Source organism: Portunus trituberculatus, chromosome 41 (genome assembly GCF_017591435.1).
Source record: "Portunus trituberculatus isolate SZX2019 chromosome 41, ASM1759143v1, whole genome shotgun sequence".
Lineage (NCBI taxonomy): Eukaryota > Metazoa > Arthropoda > Malacostraca > Decapoda > Portunidae > Portunus > Portunus trituberculatus.
The window spans coordinates 14,967,074-14,986,107 of record NC_059295.1 but is presented as its reverse complement, the minus strand read 5'-3'; the positions used below and the strand labels follow the sequence as shown (position 1 = coordinate 14,986,107).

Below are 19,034 nucleotides of genomic sequence, written 5' to 3'. Positions count from 1 at the left end.
GTTAGTTTAGTTTAAGTTAGGTTAGGTTAGGGTTAGGTTAGGTTTAGGTTAGGTAAGGTTAGTGTATATTCATTGAAAAGCGGTAAAAATATACCAGAAAAAAAAAATGCTTCGTTTTACCGGAAACTCGTATATCCACAAAAGACGGGGATAGGAGGGGGTTGATAAAATTATTAAAAAAAACTCGCATTGAATAGAAAGTGTATATATATTCAAAACAGGTGGAAATTTAACATAAGCAAGAAAGAGTTGGTTCGTTTTACCGCAAAATCATGTTTCCGCAAGAACCGGGAGGGGGGTAAGAAAAAAATACGGATTTGCGACGGAAACAAAGTGCATATTCACTCAAAACAGGTCAAAATCTACCAAAAAAAAAAAAAAAACGAAGTGAGTTGTTCATATTATTGTAAAAATTTACCTTTTTCCTTTTTTTTTTTTTTTACCCCCACAAGTCACAATAGCTATAACACAGACGTAAATAACACTATTTTGAGTAGGTTCGTGTCCCCCGCTTGCCCGTGATTGGAAGTACATTCGTATCCCTTGCTTGTCTGTGCTTGGAAGTAAACAAACATCAAGTAACGCCCGGACGTGCTGCTTTCACCTCGTCCCGAGTGCTGTCTGTGCTCCTTATTTTTATACTGTAATCCCTGCTAAGTTTATAGCCAAGGAAAGGTGCAGCATTCAGTGTTGTAGAGGCACCCAATATTGTTACAGCAAGTCCACCTTGGCTATATATCTCCGTTTATCAGTGTGGAAAGTGACTGACAAAAGTAAGTGAACTTCCCACCCACCTTGGCTGTTGAGGCTCCACGATTTTTTTTTTTTTTTTTCACTTCATACTCATGCTTACATAAATTGGCTGACTTTAATTTTCAGAGTGGATGTAATTTTTTCGTGGTCACACTTAAGGCGCCGTCACACATTAAGCTCATTTTCCTTCAGCGTTTTCCGTCAACATTTACCTCTTTCCGTCATCTTTTTCGTCAGAATCATCACGCAGTAGTGATCGTCTTCGGAGTAGAGTTGTCCTCAACTTTTGTTGTCAAATGAAAAACTATGTTAATAATATACTGTAAAGATATACTACGGTAAATATTTTTGTTCAAAATACCTTAAGTTGAATATATCTTATATGAATAACATATAAAATCGCTTGATATTACATGTTATATTCAACTTGTGGATATATAACAACAAGCAGTGGCTCGTATCATTCGGCAGATGTGTACATTTTTGAATGGCCTGTGTTTATCTACTGCAAGCTGGATGCCATTGTAACTCAGTTGGCTGTATCAAGGTGAAGAGCATTGACTGCTTGCCTGTAGATCAACTGAGCGGCACTCATGATGAATTGGGGTCCCGTAAAGCTAGTTCCGTGGCTTGCTGGTGTGAGTTGCAAGTTATGTATTTGTTAGAATGCAAGGGTAGTGATATGCCACAGAGAGAGAGAGAGAGAGAGAGAGAGAGAGAGAGAGAGAGAGAGAGAGAGAGCCTAGGTTGATTAAAGTGCAGACAAACGCCTGTATGTGTGTGTGTGTGTGTGTGTGTGTGTGTGTGTGTGTGTTTGATCTGTTGCAGTCTCTGACGAGACAGCCAGACGTTACCCTACGGAACGAGCTCAGAGCTCATTATTTCCGATCTTCGGATAGGCCTGAGACCAGGCACACACCAACACCGGGACAACAATGTCACAACTCCTCGATTTACATCCCGTACCTACTCACTGCTAGGTGAACAGGGGCTACACGTGAAAGGAGACACCCAAATATCTCCACCCGGCCGGGGAATCGAACCCCGGTCCTCTGGCTTGTGAAGCCAGTGCTCTAACTACTGAGCTACCGTGTGTGTGTGTGTGTGTGTGTGGGCGTGCGCGCGCGTGACGAGGAGCGCTGAAAAGATTCTCGTATTTCTCGATTTTCAGAAACAAAAAAAAAAAAGTTGACGCAGATGTGTTAGTGTGGCGACGCCTTTAGTTTACCTTGTAGCTTCCAAGGAACACCAAACAACAAACTGAAAAACACAGCTAGCACGCCAGCCCGTATGTGGCTAAGTTGCCAACTTGCTATATATAATAGGTCTTCCCAACCACTGTTTATGTGTTACCTGTACATTTTCTTCGCTGACTTAACAAGAGATTTAATTTATTATTTTGTAATTATTTTCTGTAGGACTTTGATTGTGTTCATGATACACAAAAATGATTATTTAATGCTTTGTGGCAATATTTGAGTACGTAGCGAGCCGGGGGAGCAGAGAGGGGTTTGTGGGAGGGTGGGTGGCGAAGGCCTATTCTACTTGAATTTTTCGCAAAATAACACAAATCACATCACATGTGTAAAGAATATTGTTTTCACAAATAAAGATATACTTAAATGTATTTGAATTGATATTATAGTAATTAATAACTTCGCTGGCACCGTAGCCAAATCTACATAGAACCGAGTCCACAGAAGTTTCGGAGTCGAAAGTCTTATGTCTTGAGTTGACCACTGGAGATAACGTATAATTAATAGTCAAAACATAACAAGAGCCAAATGGCAACAGTGATAGGTTAGAAGTTACAGTACAGCCTCTGTGCAACAACCAATTAATTAATGAAAGGGATCGAATAGTTATTGTTGATAAGCAGAGAGAAGAGTAACTCAACAAAACGATGGTGAACACTCGAAAACTTCCTTGACGTGGAAGCGTTTCATTTATACGGGCGCATTATATTGTACGAAGAAGAGGGTGCGGAAAGAACGTGGACGTTATTTCCATTGAGGAGTCTGAGTGCAGGCAGGCAGGCATGTAGCAGGCAGATTATCCGATGCATCACAAGGTGAACCATTGTGGACTAATTTAACTAGTGCGCTGAGATGAAGCCGTGCAATATCTCCACTGCCTCTTCCGAACGCGTGCCGTCACTAGATTTTACTTTTTGTCTACCTACTTAACCAAAAACCTTTAGTAAATCTATATCTGCTTTGTAATGAATGCTATTTCTTTAGTTTATTTATTCATTTTTTTTATTTATATATTTATTTATTTATTTATTTTATTTTTGCATTATGGTGTGTTTACATGCTACATGTTATTTTCGATCTCTTTTTCCTCTCTCTCTCTTTTTTTCATCTTTTCAATTCTGTTTGGTCTTCCTCTTCATCTCTATCCTTTTCAAGTTTAGCTTATTGCTTCTCTTATGTATTTCATGAACATTATTTTATTATTAAATGAAACTGGTGTTAAATATTTTACCCTAGGTCTTTCTGCATTGAAGTACTCTATTCGTGTTAACTTACTACGGCCTCTTTCCCCGTATTTTTGTTTGAATTTTCCTTTAGTTATAGCAAGCATATTCCGTATCGTTTCTTAAGAAAAAAAAAAAGTTAATTTTGGCTTCAGTTTGATGAGACTGTTTTCCATTTTCTTCACATCTTTATAGCTCAGGCTTAAGAGTATCAGTTTGTGTATAGCTCAGTCTGCTGCGCGCGTCATCTTTGGCCCGGCCTTTCCGGATTTCATCCCATCTGTCTGTCTATTCCATTCGCTTCCCTGGTTACGGCGGATCGAGTTGTCTCCCATTTTCCTAGCTGTATCCACCACACATGGGAAGGTATGTAGCCTTCACTATTTGTTGCGTTTCAGTGGTGGGCCCTCTTGTTATAAAACATTTATTCCCTTCACCCTCTCCACCTCTACATACATATTCATCTGAATATTCATATGGATTATTTTAAGCTGCACGTGTGGCCACACAATTATTTTTGTAGAGTTTATACGTAACTTTCAGTCAAAGGGAATGAACGAACAGATGAAGCTGCCACAACTCCCTCCACTCCACCACCTCAGCTTGACTTGCATTGTTTAGTGATTTTTTCATCATTTTCACCATCCGCACCGTCTGCTAACAAAAATATGACTGCAAACTGCACAACAAAAGATAGAGAAGATTATGATCAAGTAAGCTAGAGCGACCATGCACGACTTGAAATATTTATTGAGGGACGAAGAGATGAAGTAATAATGATATGTTTTATATAGACTAATTTAAATGGCTAAATGAGTTGTTAGTAGAGCTCCCCGGGTTGTTCTTTTCAATATATGCAAATGGTGGTGCAGAATCCTTGTCAGACCATTGCCAGAATCATGAAAATTGTCTTGAAAACCCAATGACTTCCAGTCCAGCCTGAGTTAAAACTGGTAAAAAATTAGACTCTAAAATGCTTTGGAAATACAGTCACTGGAATTACTTTATTTTCCTCATACACATACCGCCTAGCAACTTGGCGCGTATAGTACGAGTAGTAACAGTAGAGAGTTTGACGTCTTCCATATCATAAGAAACACAAGAAATATATTTCATACATTCAGTAATACAAATTAAGGCATGTTACAGTAAACACATAAACTGAAGTGTAGCTATTTATGTTTTTACATAGAAAAAGATCAATTAATGAAACTATTATGTGAAGATATGACTGGACTTTCCGCTGATCAGTTATTACAGTAATCTCGACAAATATTGTCACATGAATTTTCGTTGCGTACCATTATGAGGAAACTATCTTGGAAAACTGGCCTGTATTCTGAAACACTTTGTTCTCTCTCTCTCTCTCTCTCTCTCTCTCTCTCTCTCTCTCTCTCTCTCTCTCTCTCTCTCTCTCTCTCTCTCTCTCTCTCTCTCTCTCGCCGCGACTGTATTTAAAAATCCACAGAGACAATTAATAGATTTCTCAAGAGTGTTTTTATCCTGTTGATTGTGTAAAAGCCTTTTTTAATATGTCACTAGAATCATATGAACCCCATGAGACCCGTGTAAGTTGAAATAGAGATTGAAGTAGAGCTGCCTCGCGGAAGTGTTTCAAAATATGGACAACAGTTGGTTCAAGTAATTATTCTCTGGTTTTCCTCAAGGAAGCTAGCAAATTAACCAGACTTTCCTCGTAGCAGAAGCGAATGGACCCAATGCCAGTATACTTACAGCAGCGCCGTAGTTCACTGTATCGCACGTTGGTCAGTCGAGCGATACGATAACTTGTAGAACGGTGAATATTTCATTTATAACCAAACACCTTCTCCTCTCCTCTCCCTACTGCATGGCATTCTTACAGGCAAGAGACAAAGCTCGATCAGTCTATTCATCAGTGAGAAGTCTGTCATTCTGCTTCAATTGAGAATTGAAATAAAAAAATAACAAGTACAGTACACATTTATCTCTTCATCTCTCCCTGCAGTCCAATCAATGTTGTGTTTTCAATTTAAAGTTTAACATTAAATTTCTGCTCTACAAAAGTATGGTAGAATTTCATTGAATATAATCGTAATGATTTGTCTTATCTTATAACATTTGTTTTAATATTTTACTTGAAGGTGAGAACGAAAACTGAATCCAGTAGGTGTTTGTGCGAGCCTGATTTTGTGAGCATTGTAAGATAACAGCACTAGAAAAGTGTCCCACACTGGAATGACAGAAAATGGGTAAGGTTAAAGACCTTTTATCAGGTGAGTAGCGGCAGGTCTTATTATGTACAAACTCTTTTACTCCTGTTTCCATGTTCAATAACCTAATTGAATATAAAATAAAAACGGTTTTTTTTTTATTTATATACTTGAGAACAAAAAAATTCTACATTTTGAACCTCCGAAATTCTTCGGGCTGAAGAATAAATTTATTCTGAGTGTAGTCACTGCCAGCCTTCTGTACCAACGTTTGAGAGAACGGCTCAACGGCACTTTTAAGGTTAACTCAAAGAAACAAACTCAGTATTTTAATGTTGCTTGACCCACTGCACATTGAGTATACCTGTATATTGTATATCATGTCTGATCTTTATTTCTCATTGAAATCAATGGGAATTTCAATGATCCGTTCCAAGGAGAGAGAGAGAGAGAGAGAGAGTGTGTGTGTGTGTGTGTGTGTAATTCACCTCGGTCGTCTGCTGGTCACCCAGCCAGTCTTCTCCATTACGGAGCGAGCTCAGAGCTCATTGACCGATCTTCGGGTAGGACTGAGACTACAACACACTCCACACACCGGGAAAGCGAGGCCACAATCCCTCGAGTTATATCCCGTACCTATTTACTGCTAGGTGAACAAGGGCCACACATTAAGAGGCTTGCCCATTTGCCTCGCCGCGCCGGGACTCGAACCCGGCCCTCTTGATTGTGAGTCGAGCGTGCTAACCACTACACAACGCGGTGTGTGTGTGTGTGTGTGTGTGTGTGTGTGTGTGTGTTCTAATCGGATTGGCTATTTCAGTGTTTTCTTTCTTGACAGTATTTACAACTCGATCGTGTTAAAGGTTTTGTCTGATGTATATAATTAACGTTTCTTTCTCAGCATGAAGACAACATAAGGATAGCAACAAGATAAGGAAAGACAAGGCAACAAAGAAGGCTTCACACTGAGACATCGCTGCGGGGAATTAAGGAAGCGCAGACGTGGAAGCAGAGTAGAGTGGAAACAAGTGGAGTAGTGGACGCGGGATGTGGTGGTGGAGGCCAGTTCCGGTGTCTGTTCTGGTGGCGGTGCTGCTCGTTCTGATCGTTATCTCATGGGGTCCTTCCCTTTTCTTTTATGAGAACTGGGTCGCTTCTATTATCTCTCTGACCCGCATCACCTCCGCAGTAGACACTGATGTTCATCCCTCAGACGCACACCCTCACGCCTTGACCACTCATTCCCACCCCATAAACGCTCCTTCCCACACCACAACTATCACTGCTACAGACGCTGGCCACAGAAATAATCAATCAAACACTGAAGACATTCCCACTAATAGCACCAACTCTCAGGCGTATGACAGCCCCAACACTACCACCACCACCTCGTGTGACGACACTCCAGCAGGAGCCCCGAGCGATGCAGGTATAACTGTGATGTGCATGGTATTCTCCTCAATAACGCTACTTAAAGAATAATGTGCCAATACTACTTTGTTTGCGTCGTGCTCTCAGTTATGACAAAGAAATCAGTACTTTATTTTTAGTTATTTATCTTTTTTTTTTCGTATGAAGGGTTACGATCGACCAGGGGCAAGAGAAAAATAAAAGATAAAAGACGCCATGATGAGCTAATCTAAGGAAAGAAGCCAAAAATTATGCAAAATGTGAAGATAAATCGCTCGACTAATGACATTGACTTTAACGTTAGTGGTTTTCATGTCTGCAGCCTCCGACGAGGAATGCGCGGAGCAGTACCAGGAGGAGGGGCCAATGCGACGCGTGGTGCTGTGGACGCCCTTCTGGCACTCCTGGGATGGCTGGAAAGGCATGATCCGCGACCATGGAGCTCTGAGGAAGGGTCGCTGCGCCATCTGGAGGTCAGTCTGCCAGTCAAGAATTGTGGCATTGTGGGTCGTGTAGTGTGTTTAAGATTGGGTATTTATCAAGGTTAGGGCTGTAAACTGTCGCTGCTCCTGATGATTGGTATATGTGTTACTACTGTTGTTGCCTCTGTTGCTGCCTATGTTACTACTACTACTACTACTACTACTACTACTACTACTACTACTACTACTACTACTACTACTACTACTACTACTAGTATGATAACAACAACAACAACAACAACAACAACAACAACAACAACAACAACAACAACAACAACAACAACTACTACTACTACTACTACTACTACTACTACTACTGCTGCTGCTGCTACTAATACTACTACTACTACTACTACTACTACTACTACTACTACTACTACTACTACTACTACTACTACTACTACTACTGCTACTGCTGCTGCTGCTGCTACTACTACTACTACTACTACTACTACTACTACTACTACTACTACTACTACTACTACTTCCACCACCACCACCACCAATCTTCTACAGTCCTCATCTCGTGCATCTCCCTGTGACAGGTGTGAGTTCCTGTGGGGCTCTAATGTGACCACGGACCAGGTCGAGGAAGCTGATGCCTTGATATTCTTCAGCCTGGACGTACTGATGCGTCCCTTGCCTCCCCGCCACCCTCACACTCTCTGGATCTGGCTGGAGCTGGAGGTGAGAGTAAAATTAATATTCATCATCATCTTCATTGTTTTGTTTTTGTTGTTGTAGTTGTAGAGGAGGAGTTTTTTTTTTAAGAAATGACCTGCTTGCTTCCCACAGGCGCCAATCATCAGCCAACAGGCAACACCCCTGTGGAACCAACTGGAGAGCATGGGTGTGTTCTTCAACCTTACAATGTCTTACCACCACCGCAACCCCATCACAGCCCTGGCCGGAGAGCTCATTCCCTTCTCCACTCCCCGGCATTGCCCAGTCTCTTCGACCTTCTACCTCGACACCTCTTCCCCGACCTACACTTCTTACAGCCACCACATGCATAAGTTTCGTCACTGGCTGCGAGAGGAAGGAGTGACGGTTGATGGGAGGCTGCGAGATGAGCGAGACAGACGACATGGCGGTTTGATTCACCAGCCTGATGACAACACCACGCTGACAGAGCCGCTGCCAGAAGACTACGGCGAGGAATGCCAAAGTAATGAAACCTTTTGATGAAAGACAATGACTTTACGATGACTGCTGAAGAGATTGCGTTAGCAACACGACCGAGAGTGGCTGCGTGGGTGGCAAGCCACTGCAACACTGACTCTCGGCGGGAGGACCTGGTGGCGGCACTGCAGGGCTTCATGGCAGTCACTACGGTGGGCAAATGTGGTGAGTTGAAGTGCGGTAAGAATCACATGGATGACTATTGTTTTAGGTGGCTGGCAGCCTCACACCTTTTTTACTTGTCTTTCGAAAACGCCTTGTGCGATGACTATCACACCGAGAAGTTATGGATCCCACTGAAGCACGGTATGGTGCCTGTAGTGTATGGCGGGCCAAGTTACCGCCACACTCTGCCCTTCAATTCTTATATTGACGTGCTTAAGTTCCCCAGCGCCGCTGCCCTCGCCAGCCACCTCCTGTATCTAGCCACTCACCCTGCCGCATACCTGCGACACCTGCAGTGGCGGCGGTACTGGCGGGTGCGCAGGAAGTTGCCTTGGTGTGACCTGTGCGCCACCCTCCACCGCCAAACTCGCACCGTGCACACCACCCTGACTCAGTGGTGGAACAACACCTCCACCTGCTATGAGCCTCCCCCCTGGAAACAATACTGACTTCTACCCTCAAACATGCCCTTCAATTTGTAAAAGGGTCTTATAAAAGATCGAAGGAGAAAACGTGTCGTACACCAAGATATATCGCGTGGATTTGGTAGATGAAGGCTACTGGAAGCTCAAACATTTTCTATTTTAACGAATCAATACTAACTAAATATTCAGATTTTTCAGTCAAAATTTTTCACTCGCATCGATCTTCATTTCGTTCAGTTTTTCGCAGTTACTTTAAATCACTTGAACATATACTGTACCATATTTGATGCGATCATCGTGTAAAACACAGACAATACCCAACTAATATTCATTCGGCACAGTTAATGACGAGGTGTATAATAAAGGAGGGAATTCTAGCCAGAGAGGGAATAGTATCCTGTGTTACTCTTCCCGGGATGGAAAAATAATCGATGGAATGGGGGCTGTGAGTAGAGGTCAGAAATGAGACTGGGACACCGGAACCGAACCGTGTTAAGTTACATGGTCGGTCTTCATCGGTAATACTAATTCGGTGCACGTCTTTACCACACTTCCTTGAGAGTTCACGTTTGATCCTTTCCAGCTAAAGTACTGAAAAACTAGGAAGTTTGGTAACATCACGTTTACAAATAAACTTGAGATAAAGTTGCAGGTGAGCTTGAAAAGACGTTTGGGTAAAGTAGAGTTTTTTGGGTTTTGGATAGAGTATGGTATGTAGAATGGAGTGGAATGGATCATCTGTGCTGGGTTTGTGAGGCCAATCTTCTGTATTGTCTGTGATATTACTGAATAGATGTGTATGAGTGGTTGCGTGATAGTATAGTGAAATGTTTCATGGTGTTTGCTCAGAATAGGTGTATTAGGTGTATTTTGCACCCGTGTGTTTAATGTGGAGAGTATATATATCCTATTTGGGTGAGCTACCGCATTATATTGTCAGAGGAAACTGTTGTACGTATTTTTGTATTTTTTAATGTGCAAAGTGTGAAAATTCTACTTGTCTTGTTGAGGTGCGTTTTTTAATATATAAATATGTACAAGTTACCTTTTCTTGCTTGGTATGGACTTTCATTTTTCACCGAACTCGTGGGAAATTTCATATAATACCCTTGTTCAGTTCTTGAAGGCCTATGAAAAAGACGAAGTGCAGAGTGGTATCAGCATAGGAGTCGGTAGGACGAAAAAGTTTGGCTGAAAAGGTCATTGATAGGAAGAGAGTGGGTGACAGGACAGAAGCCTAAGGGACACCACTGTTAATAATCTTAAGAAAAGAGCAGTGACAATGCACCAAAGCAGCAGCAATAGAACGGGCAGAAACAAAACAAAATGAAGCTGCAGAGAAAAGGATGAAAGCTCTAAAAAACTCGCTTGAACATGTAGAACAGAAACGGTAGATAGCAATAAATAAATAATACGTGTCACCCCCTACATCCATGATTACTCTAAAAATCTCTCTGTCACTTGCACCAAAGCTACGGCACTTTACTGAAAAGTTAGCAGGATATATAAATGGAAATCGTTTTCCCTGATGACCAACAGAGATAAAAAACAAAAGAAGAAAGGCGTAGAAATATGTAGAGGGTTTAATTTAAGAAAGCAGAATTATAGAAAAAATAAACAAATATATCTCATTTAGGAACATTTAGTTAATCATTGAAATTCAGGAACAAAGGCAAAAGAAAGTAATACAAAGAGCAGAGTAAACTTTATTTTATCTCTATTTTTTCTGTCTATCTATTTACTTGCTTATTCATTATATATATTTCACTACATGGTATTTTCACTAAGCGCTACACTGACAATGGTGAAATGCAATGATATCGGCAAAAAAATAGCGTGAGGTGCTCTGACTGAGATAACGTTTAGTGTGGCAAATTTAAAAATCTTATGATCAGGCTGGAAGAAATATACGGGACCTGCTGGATGGTGGGAGTGTGTATCCCAAGAGTAGAGATTACTAAAGTTGACATTTTCGGCATTGTATACATTTAAGTTTAAACCGACATTCTACTTTGATCACACAGGAACCTAACGTGATTAAATTCTGCTTTAGCTTTCCGAAAATTATGACCCGCCCTGAACCAAAAGCTCACGAAATTCCATCATATATTCAGTTCTTCAGTCATTACTTACAACTTGCAACTTCCTACCAGCTGGGAAGCCGCTCTGTCACTCGTTCCTTGTGTTTTTACCAAGATACTGGACGTGTATTGATCTGGAACATTGCATGGCTTTCGCTGGAATCTTAGTTCTAACTTGCTATTACTTTTCTTCTATTTATTATTTATGAAACTAAATGTTAAATCCTTGTGTGATGATGAATTACGAGACCATTACATTATTTTTTCAGGAATTATAGTTATATATTGCTATTGCTTTTGTTTTCCTTGGTATTTATAAAGATGTCAAATTAATGAGTGATGAGTTATAAACGCAAAAGTTATAAAAACTAAAGCATTTACTCTTTTACGCCATCGAATGAACAATCACTATATACGAGTATTGAAACTAACAACGTCATGGGTACAGTTAACGTTTGTTCAAATGGAGTGCCAAATAAACTAGTAACACTGTAAAACGAATGAGAAGTGACTGTATATCCATCTTACAAAAACTGTAATTTCATTGTGACGAGAGACAGGTGTGACGGGGATAGCGAAGGAATTCATGGATTCAGAAAAAAAAAAAAGATAAATGCGTTGATAAACCTAACTGAAATCAAACAGATCCAAAAGTTTGACCTTAAGGTTATCAGAATGTTGCGGGACACCTAATTTAAATGTCTTTTATGTACACAGCATCTCATACCAAAGCCAGTTGATTGAGAGACCATGGAACGTAGCAGACCAAAAATCGACTCTGCGCGTGTCTCGCTTTTATGCTGTGTTCTGGCGTTCATTACACTAGTTTCATTAGATGCAGAAAGCTGACTGAACTGAGGAGCTGAAAATTTGTCGTTAAATCATGTATCAAAACAATAGGTAAAGGAAATATTCGGAGTTTTATTTTTCTGAGGGATCTATGCTTTGATGTTGTTATCATTGTTGTTGTTGTTGTTTCTGCTGTTGTTTATGTTATTATTATTATTATTATTATTATTATTATTATTATTATTATTATTATTATTATTATTATTGTTGTTGTTGTTCTACCTTTTTTTTTATATTTCTTGCTGTTGTTGTTGTTTTTGCTGTTGCTTTTGTTATTGTTATTATTGTTGTTGTTGTTCTACTTTCTTGATATTTCTGAAAATGTTATATATACAATTGTGTTTGTATGCATTACTATATGGCTGATTAATGCAAGTCTGACTAGAATAATTCAGCCTCTAATTAAAACATATTACAATTATGTAGGCATCTACGCATACCTGCCTAGCTCTATCATCTAGTAACAAACAATATAAGACAATAAAGGATAAGTGTTCCTCCGAATTATGCACTGTATCGCGTCTCCACAACTCTCAGGAGAGGGGTGGAGCAGACAGAAGGCAGTGGATAGATAGAAGGTGGGTGGAAGTGGAGGTAATAGATGAGGTGGAGAGCAAAAGGCATTCTGTATTGAAAACGACGAAAATTTATGAATGTGTGTGTGTGTGTGTGTGTGAGTGTGTGAGTGTGAGCGCGCGCTCTATAAAGTCATACATACATGTCACAAGGAGAAAAAAAAAAAAAAAACGAAAAGGGTTATGAATGTTCACGCCATATAACTGTACCCCTACTCCATGTAAAATTATATTTCATATGAAGTATTTCCTAAGATTCTTTTTTAGTTTCTTACCATATCAGCTAATAATTTCGAGAGAGAGAGAGAGAGAGAGAGTCAGTCCTTTTTGTCCTTATTTGACAGAGTATATTTATGGACAACGAATATTGGTAGTGATTAGGCCAGTTTCGTTAAACTGAAACTTTTCCTCTAATTTTGGATCATCCTTTAGATCCTTCCTATAAGATGTATCGGCCTATCGGTGGGCTACTGTCAGCTGTTGGTGCTGCTGCTGCTGCTGCTTTCTTGTCCTTAGCCAAAACCACATAAAAACGTTATTGCCTGTAGAACATTGCAATTTTGCATAACAGACTCAAACATTTTTTCTATCTCTTCACTCTCTCAAACCACAATAGCTATAACAAAAACAGGCAAGGTTTTACGTAAAAAACACTTTCTTAGGTAGGCTCGTGTCCCCTGCTCGGGTTGTATTGTAAACATTGCCGTGCTGCTCGCCTCGCACTTCGCCGGGTGTGCATATAGCTTGAACACCTCACCACCGCATACTGCATCTTTGGGGCACTAGAGGCTGTGACACACAGCCTGCACGGCCCCAACAAACCCCCAAGAAGAAAAAGGCTGTGTTGCCAAGGGGCTCCGGGTTTCTAAACTGCAATCTCTGCAAACAGCCAAGAGAAGGTGCAGCATTCAGTGTTATAGAGGCTCCTAATATTGGTACAACGAGTCCACTGTGACTACAGTCTCGTCCATCAGTGACTGGCAGAAGTAAGTGTACTTCCCACCCACTTTAACATAGTAGTATTTATATGTTTTTTTGGGGGGTCAGTTTCCGGCACTGTCCCCGAGAAACCGTCCAGCGCGCTCGCGTCGATTCCCGGCTCCCCCTTCGCAGCTCCTCCACCCAGCTGATTTGACGCCACATAAAATGAGAAATATATGGCATAGCAGGGTTCCTTGAGACATGTCATGTATGCTAAAGGTTAGGCAAGGGTAAAAAGGTTGAAAAACGCTGTCTTATTCGTTACCATATTCTCTCTCTCTCTCTCTCTCTCTCTCTCTCTCTCTCTCTCTCTCTCTCTCTCTCTCTGACCAATAGCATGGTTTCATATATGTGACATCAAATCAGCTGGGTGGAGGAGCTGAGAAGTGGGAGCCGGGAATTGAGGCAAGCGCGCAGGACGGTTTCTCGGGGACCGTGCCCAATTTGCTACTGAGAAGGACCAATCGTAGACTTTAACCTAAAAAATCTCTGAAAATACTATGCTGGTGGAAGCGGAAGGCTGGATGTAGCAGCAGCAAACGCTGCTTTGTTTATGTTGGGCTGTAACCACTGCACCACACCCCCACAAGGGATACCAAAGGAAGCCAGCCTTCAACCCGGCAGGACTGCGTCCCACAAGAGTTACTAACCAAATCCAATGTAGTTAATAACCTTCTATCCTGGGAAGGTGTCCCTCCCCTGGATCCCCCCAAGGGTTATTAACCCCTTCGCACCGGATGTTAAAAAAGCCCGCCTGTATAGTATACGGGTGGTAGTGCCGCACGCCCAAACGTGGGAAACTCGTGCAAGCTTGTCATACTTGTCGTCTTTGTGTATTATGCTGTTATTTTTTAGTCACTATATCGCCTTTGAAGAGGAAAGTGGACGCTTCTCTCTTAGGAGAAAAAGAGAGAGAGAGTGACATTTGCTAATATTTTAGACACAAGCGGGACGCATGTAGCTTATCTTTCAAGAGGAAGAGGGGAGGAGGAAGGAGAGGTAAACGAAGGGAGGAGAGAGAGAGAGAGAGAGAGATTAGAAAATTTGTTGTTTTTGTATTTGTGTGTGTGTGTGTGTGTGTGTGTGTGTTTTCACGAATGTTACAAGGCGGGACGCATGTAACTTATCTTTCGAGAGGGAGAGGGGGAGGGAGAGAGAGATGGGAACAGTCTATGCCATTGGGTAATTTTAGACACAAGGCTGGTCGCATATAGCTTATCTTTAGTGATTGGTGGAGACAAGGATGGTGGGAGGAGCACCTAGGATTTCAAGGACAGCATATGGCGTGTGTAGTTGGTATCCAACACACTATATGGGACAACTGAACTGAAGAAAGCTCAGAAAAGAAATATGACGCCTACGTAGGCGTCACCGTATATGCTACTGGGGCTTCATGACGCCTACATAGGCGTCACCGTATTGAAGGGGTTAACTAAACCATCATAATCTTCTAGCCATATGTATTCTAGTTTCACCCAACCAACAATTTTCTTACAAGCATTAAATCTAGGTTATAATGTTTAGTTAAGTTAGTATCTGCTCGCTTCCACCTCCCCCTCAAGCTTGGAGGTTATTACATTTTGGTTTGATTAGTAACCGTTGGGGATGATAGTGTAGCTGATACAGCCAAAAATGTATTGTTGCCAATGCTGCTCAAAGGGTCTGAGGGATCTCCAAGTGCACAGGTTCTAATCCTGTCCACGGTCTGAGTGTTGGTTGGGCTTCCTCACTCGGGGCAACAGTTTCCTAGTGGGTGGGCTTTGAGATAGGAGGTACCCCAAAAAAGGATCCCCTTTAACCCATAAATTCCCATGAAAAGCCCACATGGTATTAAAAAAAAAAAAAAACTTACAGAAAGCAGTGCTTGCCTCTGCTGTATCTGGCCACAGTCTCTACCATCATAGTATTTTCAGAGTTTTTTTTATGAGATTTTGTTGATTTTCAACCTCTTGCAAAGCACATTACTTAATCTAATGCTCCCCCATCCAAAAACCCTGGTTCCCAAAAGGTATCCCAAGATCATTGAGAATGAGAGGTAGGCATAAGTTGGAGTTGAACAATCTTAACTCAATAAATATTTATTTGTGGTCCAGAAATGATAAATACCATCAATCAATTCACTACATTTCTCATCTGAGAAACATGTCACACCAGAGATTCCATGGTTGAGTGAAGCTTTAAGTTGAATGTTGCACCCAACCATGGAATTTCTGGTGTGGTTTGTTTTTCTGGTGAGAAATGTAGTGAATTGAGTGATGGTATATGTATATCATTTCCATCACAAATTGATTTTTTGAGTTATGACTTTTCAACTTCAACTTGTGCTTACCTTTAATTCTCAACAATCATGGGGTATCTGTGGGGAATTGGGTTTTTTTTGGGGGTGCCTGGAGAGCATTAGATTAAGTAATGTGCAGTGCAGAAGAGGTTAGAATTCAATAAAATCACATAAAAAAATCTTTGAAAATAGTTTGATGGTGGCAGCTGTGGTGCGCATTGCTTTGTTATTGTTAAGGAACATTGCCAATGATTCACTGACCCTGGATTTAACCAAACCCAACATTATGACCTCGATCTGATGCACATTAAAAAATTGTTGTTTGAGAGAAACTATAGACTGTCCAAAAAAAAAGCATTACAAGGCCTTCTAGGCAATAATAATGTTGAGTTTAATTAAAAACTCTTGGTGGGGATGGTGGGCCACAGCCCCACTGATTAGAAGGTTTTAATGTTAGAGTTTGTTTAATAACCTTTGTTGGGATCAGGGAGGAACAGCCCCTCCAGCTAGGTTATAATTTTGGGTTTGGTTAGTTAGCCTTTAGAGTTTTCACTAAGTGCTGTGGATAGAGCCAGAAACATAGTGAATCATTGGCAATGCTCCTCAACAATAACAAAGCAATGCTCACTGCTGCCACATCCAGCCACCACCATCAGAGTATTTTCAGAGATTTTTTATATGAATTTGTTGATTTCTGACCTCTTTTGCAATGCACATTACTCAGTTTAATGTTACTCAACCCAAAAAACCCAATTTCCCACAGGTCCCCCAAGATTGTTGGGAATGAGAGGTAGGCATAAGTTAAAAGTTGAAAAAATGGGCATAACTTGAAAAATATTCATTTGCTATGGTAATGATATACACCATCAACCAATTCACTACATTTCTCACCAGAAAAACTTATTTCATGGTTGAGTGAAACTGCAAATTGAAAATTTTATTTATTTCAACACCATATTGTTGTTGCTCCATATTTTTTTTCTTTCTTCCTCCACTTCATGGACATGATTATATAATCTGTCTTACTTAAATTTTGAGAGTGAATGTAATTTCTTATGGTTAGTTACTCTTAGCTTACCTGGTATGACTCCCATGTAACCCAAGCACAGCTAGCACACCAGCCCAGTTAATGATTAATATCGGTCCTTGTCAGTAGCTCATGATATGACTTTGTGTCGTGTCAGTATACTCACTATACACTACATACTATTTGGTTTTTGTTTTTTCATATCTGCTATTGACTCATTTTGATGTTTTTGAAAATAAACATATCATGCCAGAAACAGTTACATGGGTTTAGGTTAGTTAGGTTACTTTCAGGGTTAGGTTAGCTGAGATTAAATTTCTTTTGGCTTAGATGGTCTGGGAAAACAAAATAGACCAAATTTTTCATCTCCTAAAGTCTAAGGAGGCAAATGGTCATACAGTAAGCCCTCGTTTTACACTAGTTTAGTATACGATAAATTCGCAGATACGATAATTGACAATTACTACCATTTTTGCAATTTACGATAAAAAAAAAAATCGCGCTTACGATATTTGAAATTCCCGCCGCCTGTAATAGTGGCGTTGCACTGCGACCAAGTCAGAGTCGGAGTGTCGGACCAACAACAAACCAGTCACTTTCGCGCCAGCACGACGAATAGCAGTGAGACTGTGCTTGGTGATTTACGTACATTATTCTCTGCATTTAAGACCAATTCCAGTCCAAAATGTCACCAAAACGTAATTTGGATCTTGGTGAAGAAGTGGGTAAGTGTGAACGAGCCAGGAAAAGTTTAATGTTGGAAACGAAGCTTGATATAGTCAAGAGAAAAGAATTTTGGGAAGGCTTGTCAGCTATAAGCCGTTCCCTGAATTTACCACAGTTGCTACTGTTTTGAGGAATGCTTCAAGTGTTAAGGAGGCAGCAGCTAATGCTTCAAGCCTGCAGGTAAAATTGCTGACAAAACATCGGGAACCCATTATGGATCGGATGTAGGGTTTACTTAAAATTTGGATAGACAGCCAAACACGCCAGCATGCCCCACTATCGTTGAGCCTCATTTAACAGAGAAGGCCCTGTCTATTATTGAAACATTGAAGGTTCAGATGGATGTTTGTTTACTTTTTTCGATTGACTTTCATACTGAGCTGGAACGTATTCCTATGAGCTTGAGCTTGAATTGGGAGTCACCCAGCACTTGCTGTCGGTGTAGCCTTTGGATCGGCGTTCTCCCATACACACCTGGAAATGGAAGAGTGGGGCAGGAAGTCTGAAGCATCATTCATCACATTCACACCTGTTCCCCATCCCTGTCCCTGACGGGTCCCTGCCTTTCAATCATTCTTATACGTTCCCTCCAGGCACTCTCTAAGAAATCTTTCACACCCTCAATCACCCGACCATTTACCTGTCTCTCAACACACAGCCCCAGCAGGTACTCCATCCATTCCCTAGCATTCCTCTCTCTCATCTCACTACATGCTTCTACTCCTATTTCTTCTGTCACTACACCTAACATCCTGTCTCTTGCACACCCATACCCCTCACACTCCAGCATCAAATGTTCTACTGTCTCATCCACACCCGTCTCGCATACCTCACACACCTTGCTTCCTCCATTCTTCCACCTATACACCCTGCTGTTCACCTCCAGGGACTTGGTCCTGGCTCTGAACAGCAGTTCCCCCCCACGGCTCCCATCATAAAAACTTTCACGCCTAGGCCGGTCCTTTCTCCGATACCATTCTAGCGTTGTCTTCTCACTCATCCCCCTCCTCCACTCTGCTTTTCCTTTCTCTTCCACACGCCTATTGATTTCTCTCTTACTCGCATCTACACTTCCATGTCCTATGGCTCTTCTAACAAGCATTCCTATTTCACCCACCCAAATTTCTATATTAAACGACTCCTGTGCCCACTGTCCATACACGTTCCATTCGTACACCTTTTTTGCCCATTTACTCCCATCCATCCTCTGCAGTCTAACCCTATACCTCAACACTGCCTTAGCTAACCTTTCCTAAATGTACTCCATCCCATATCTCCTCTGATCGCCTCCACTGCCACATACCTGTTGGCACCTAACGCTATCCTGCCTGTCATGTTCTGCAGAACCTCTAGCCTATTCAGGTCTTTCCTAGTCCACACTGTTGTTTCTAAACCATACATGATGCTGGGGATAGCTACTCCTTCCATA

General features: G+C 41.2%; 1 protein-coding gene across 4 annotated transcripts in view; it reads left to right on the top strand.

The window, feature by feature from the left end:
- The first annotated feature begins 550 nt into the window (after positions 1–550).
- Positions 551–19,034, top strand: part of LOC123516553 — a 28,974-nt gene continuing 10,490 nt past the window's right edge. Inside the window, exons 1-6 of one of the 4 annotated variants that reach the window (XM_045276032.1) lie at positions 551–773; positions 5,356–5,487; positions 6,326–6,853; positions 7,157–7,307; positions 7,862–8,003; positions 8,112–11,789. In XM_045276032.1, coding sequence (XP_045131967.1) covers positions 6,472–6,853; positions 7,157–7,307; positions 7,862–8,003; positions 8,112–8,501 — 1,065 coding nt within the window. In that variant the 5' untranslated portion in view covers positions 551–773; positions 5,356–5,487; positions 6,326–6,471 and the 3' untranslated portion in view covers positions 8,502–11,789. Of the gene's footprint in view, positions 774–5,355; positions 5,488–6,325; positions 6,854–7,156; positions 7,308–7,861; positions 8,004–8,111; positions 11,790–19,034 lie in introns of those variants that run through there. The other 3 variants (XM_045276031.1, XM_045276030.1, XM_045276029.1) reach the window with 3 other exon arrangements.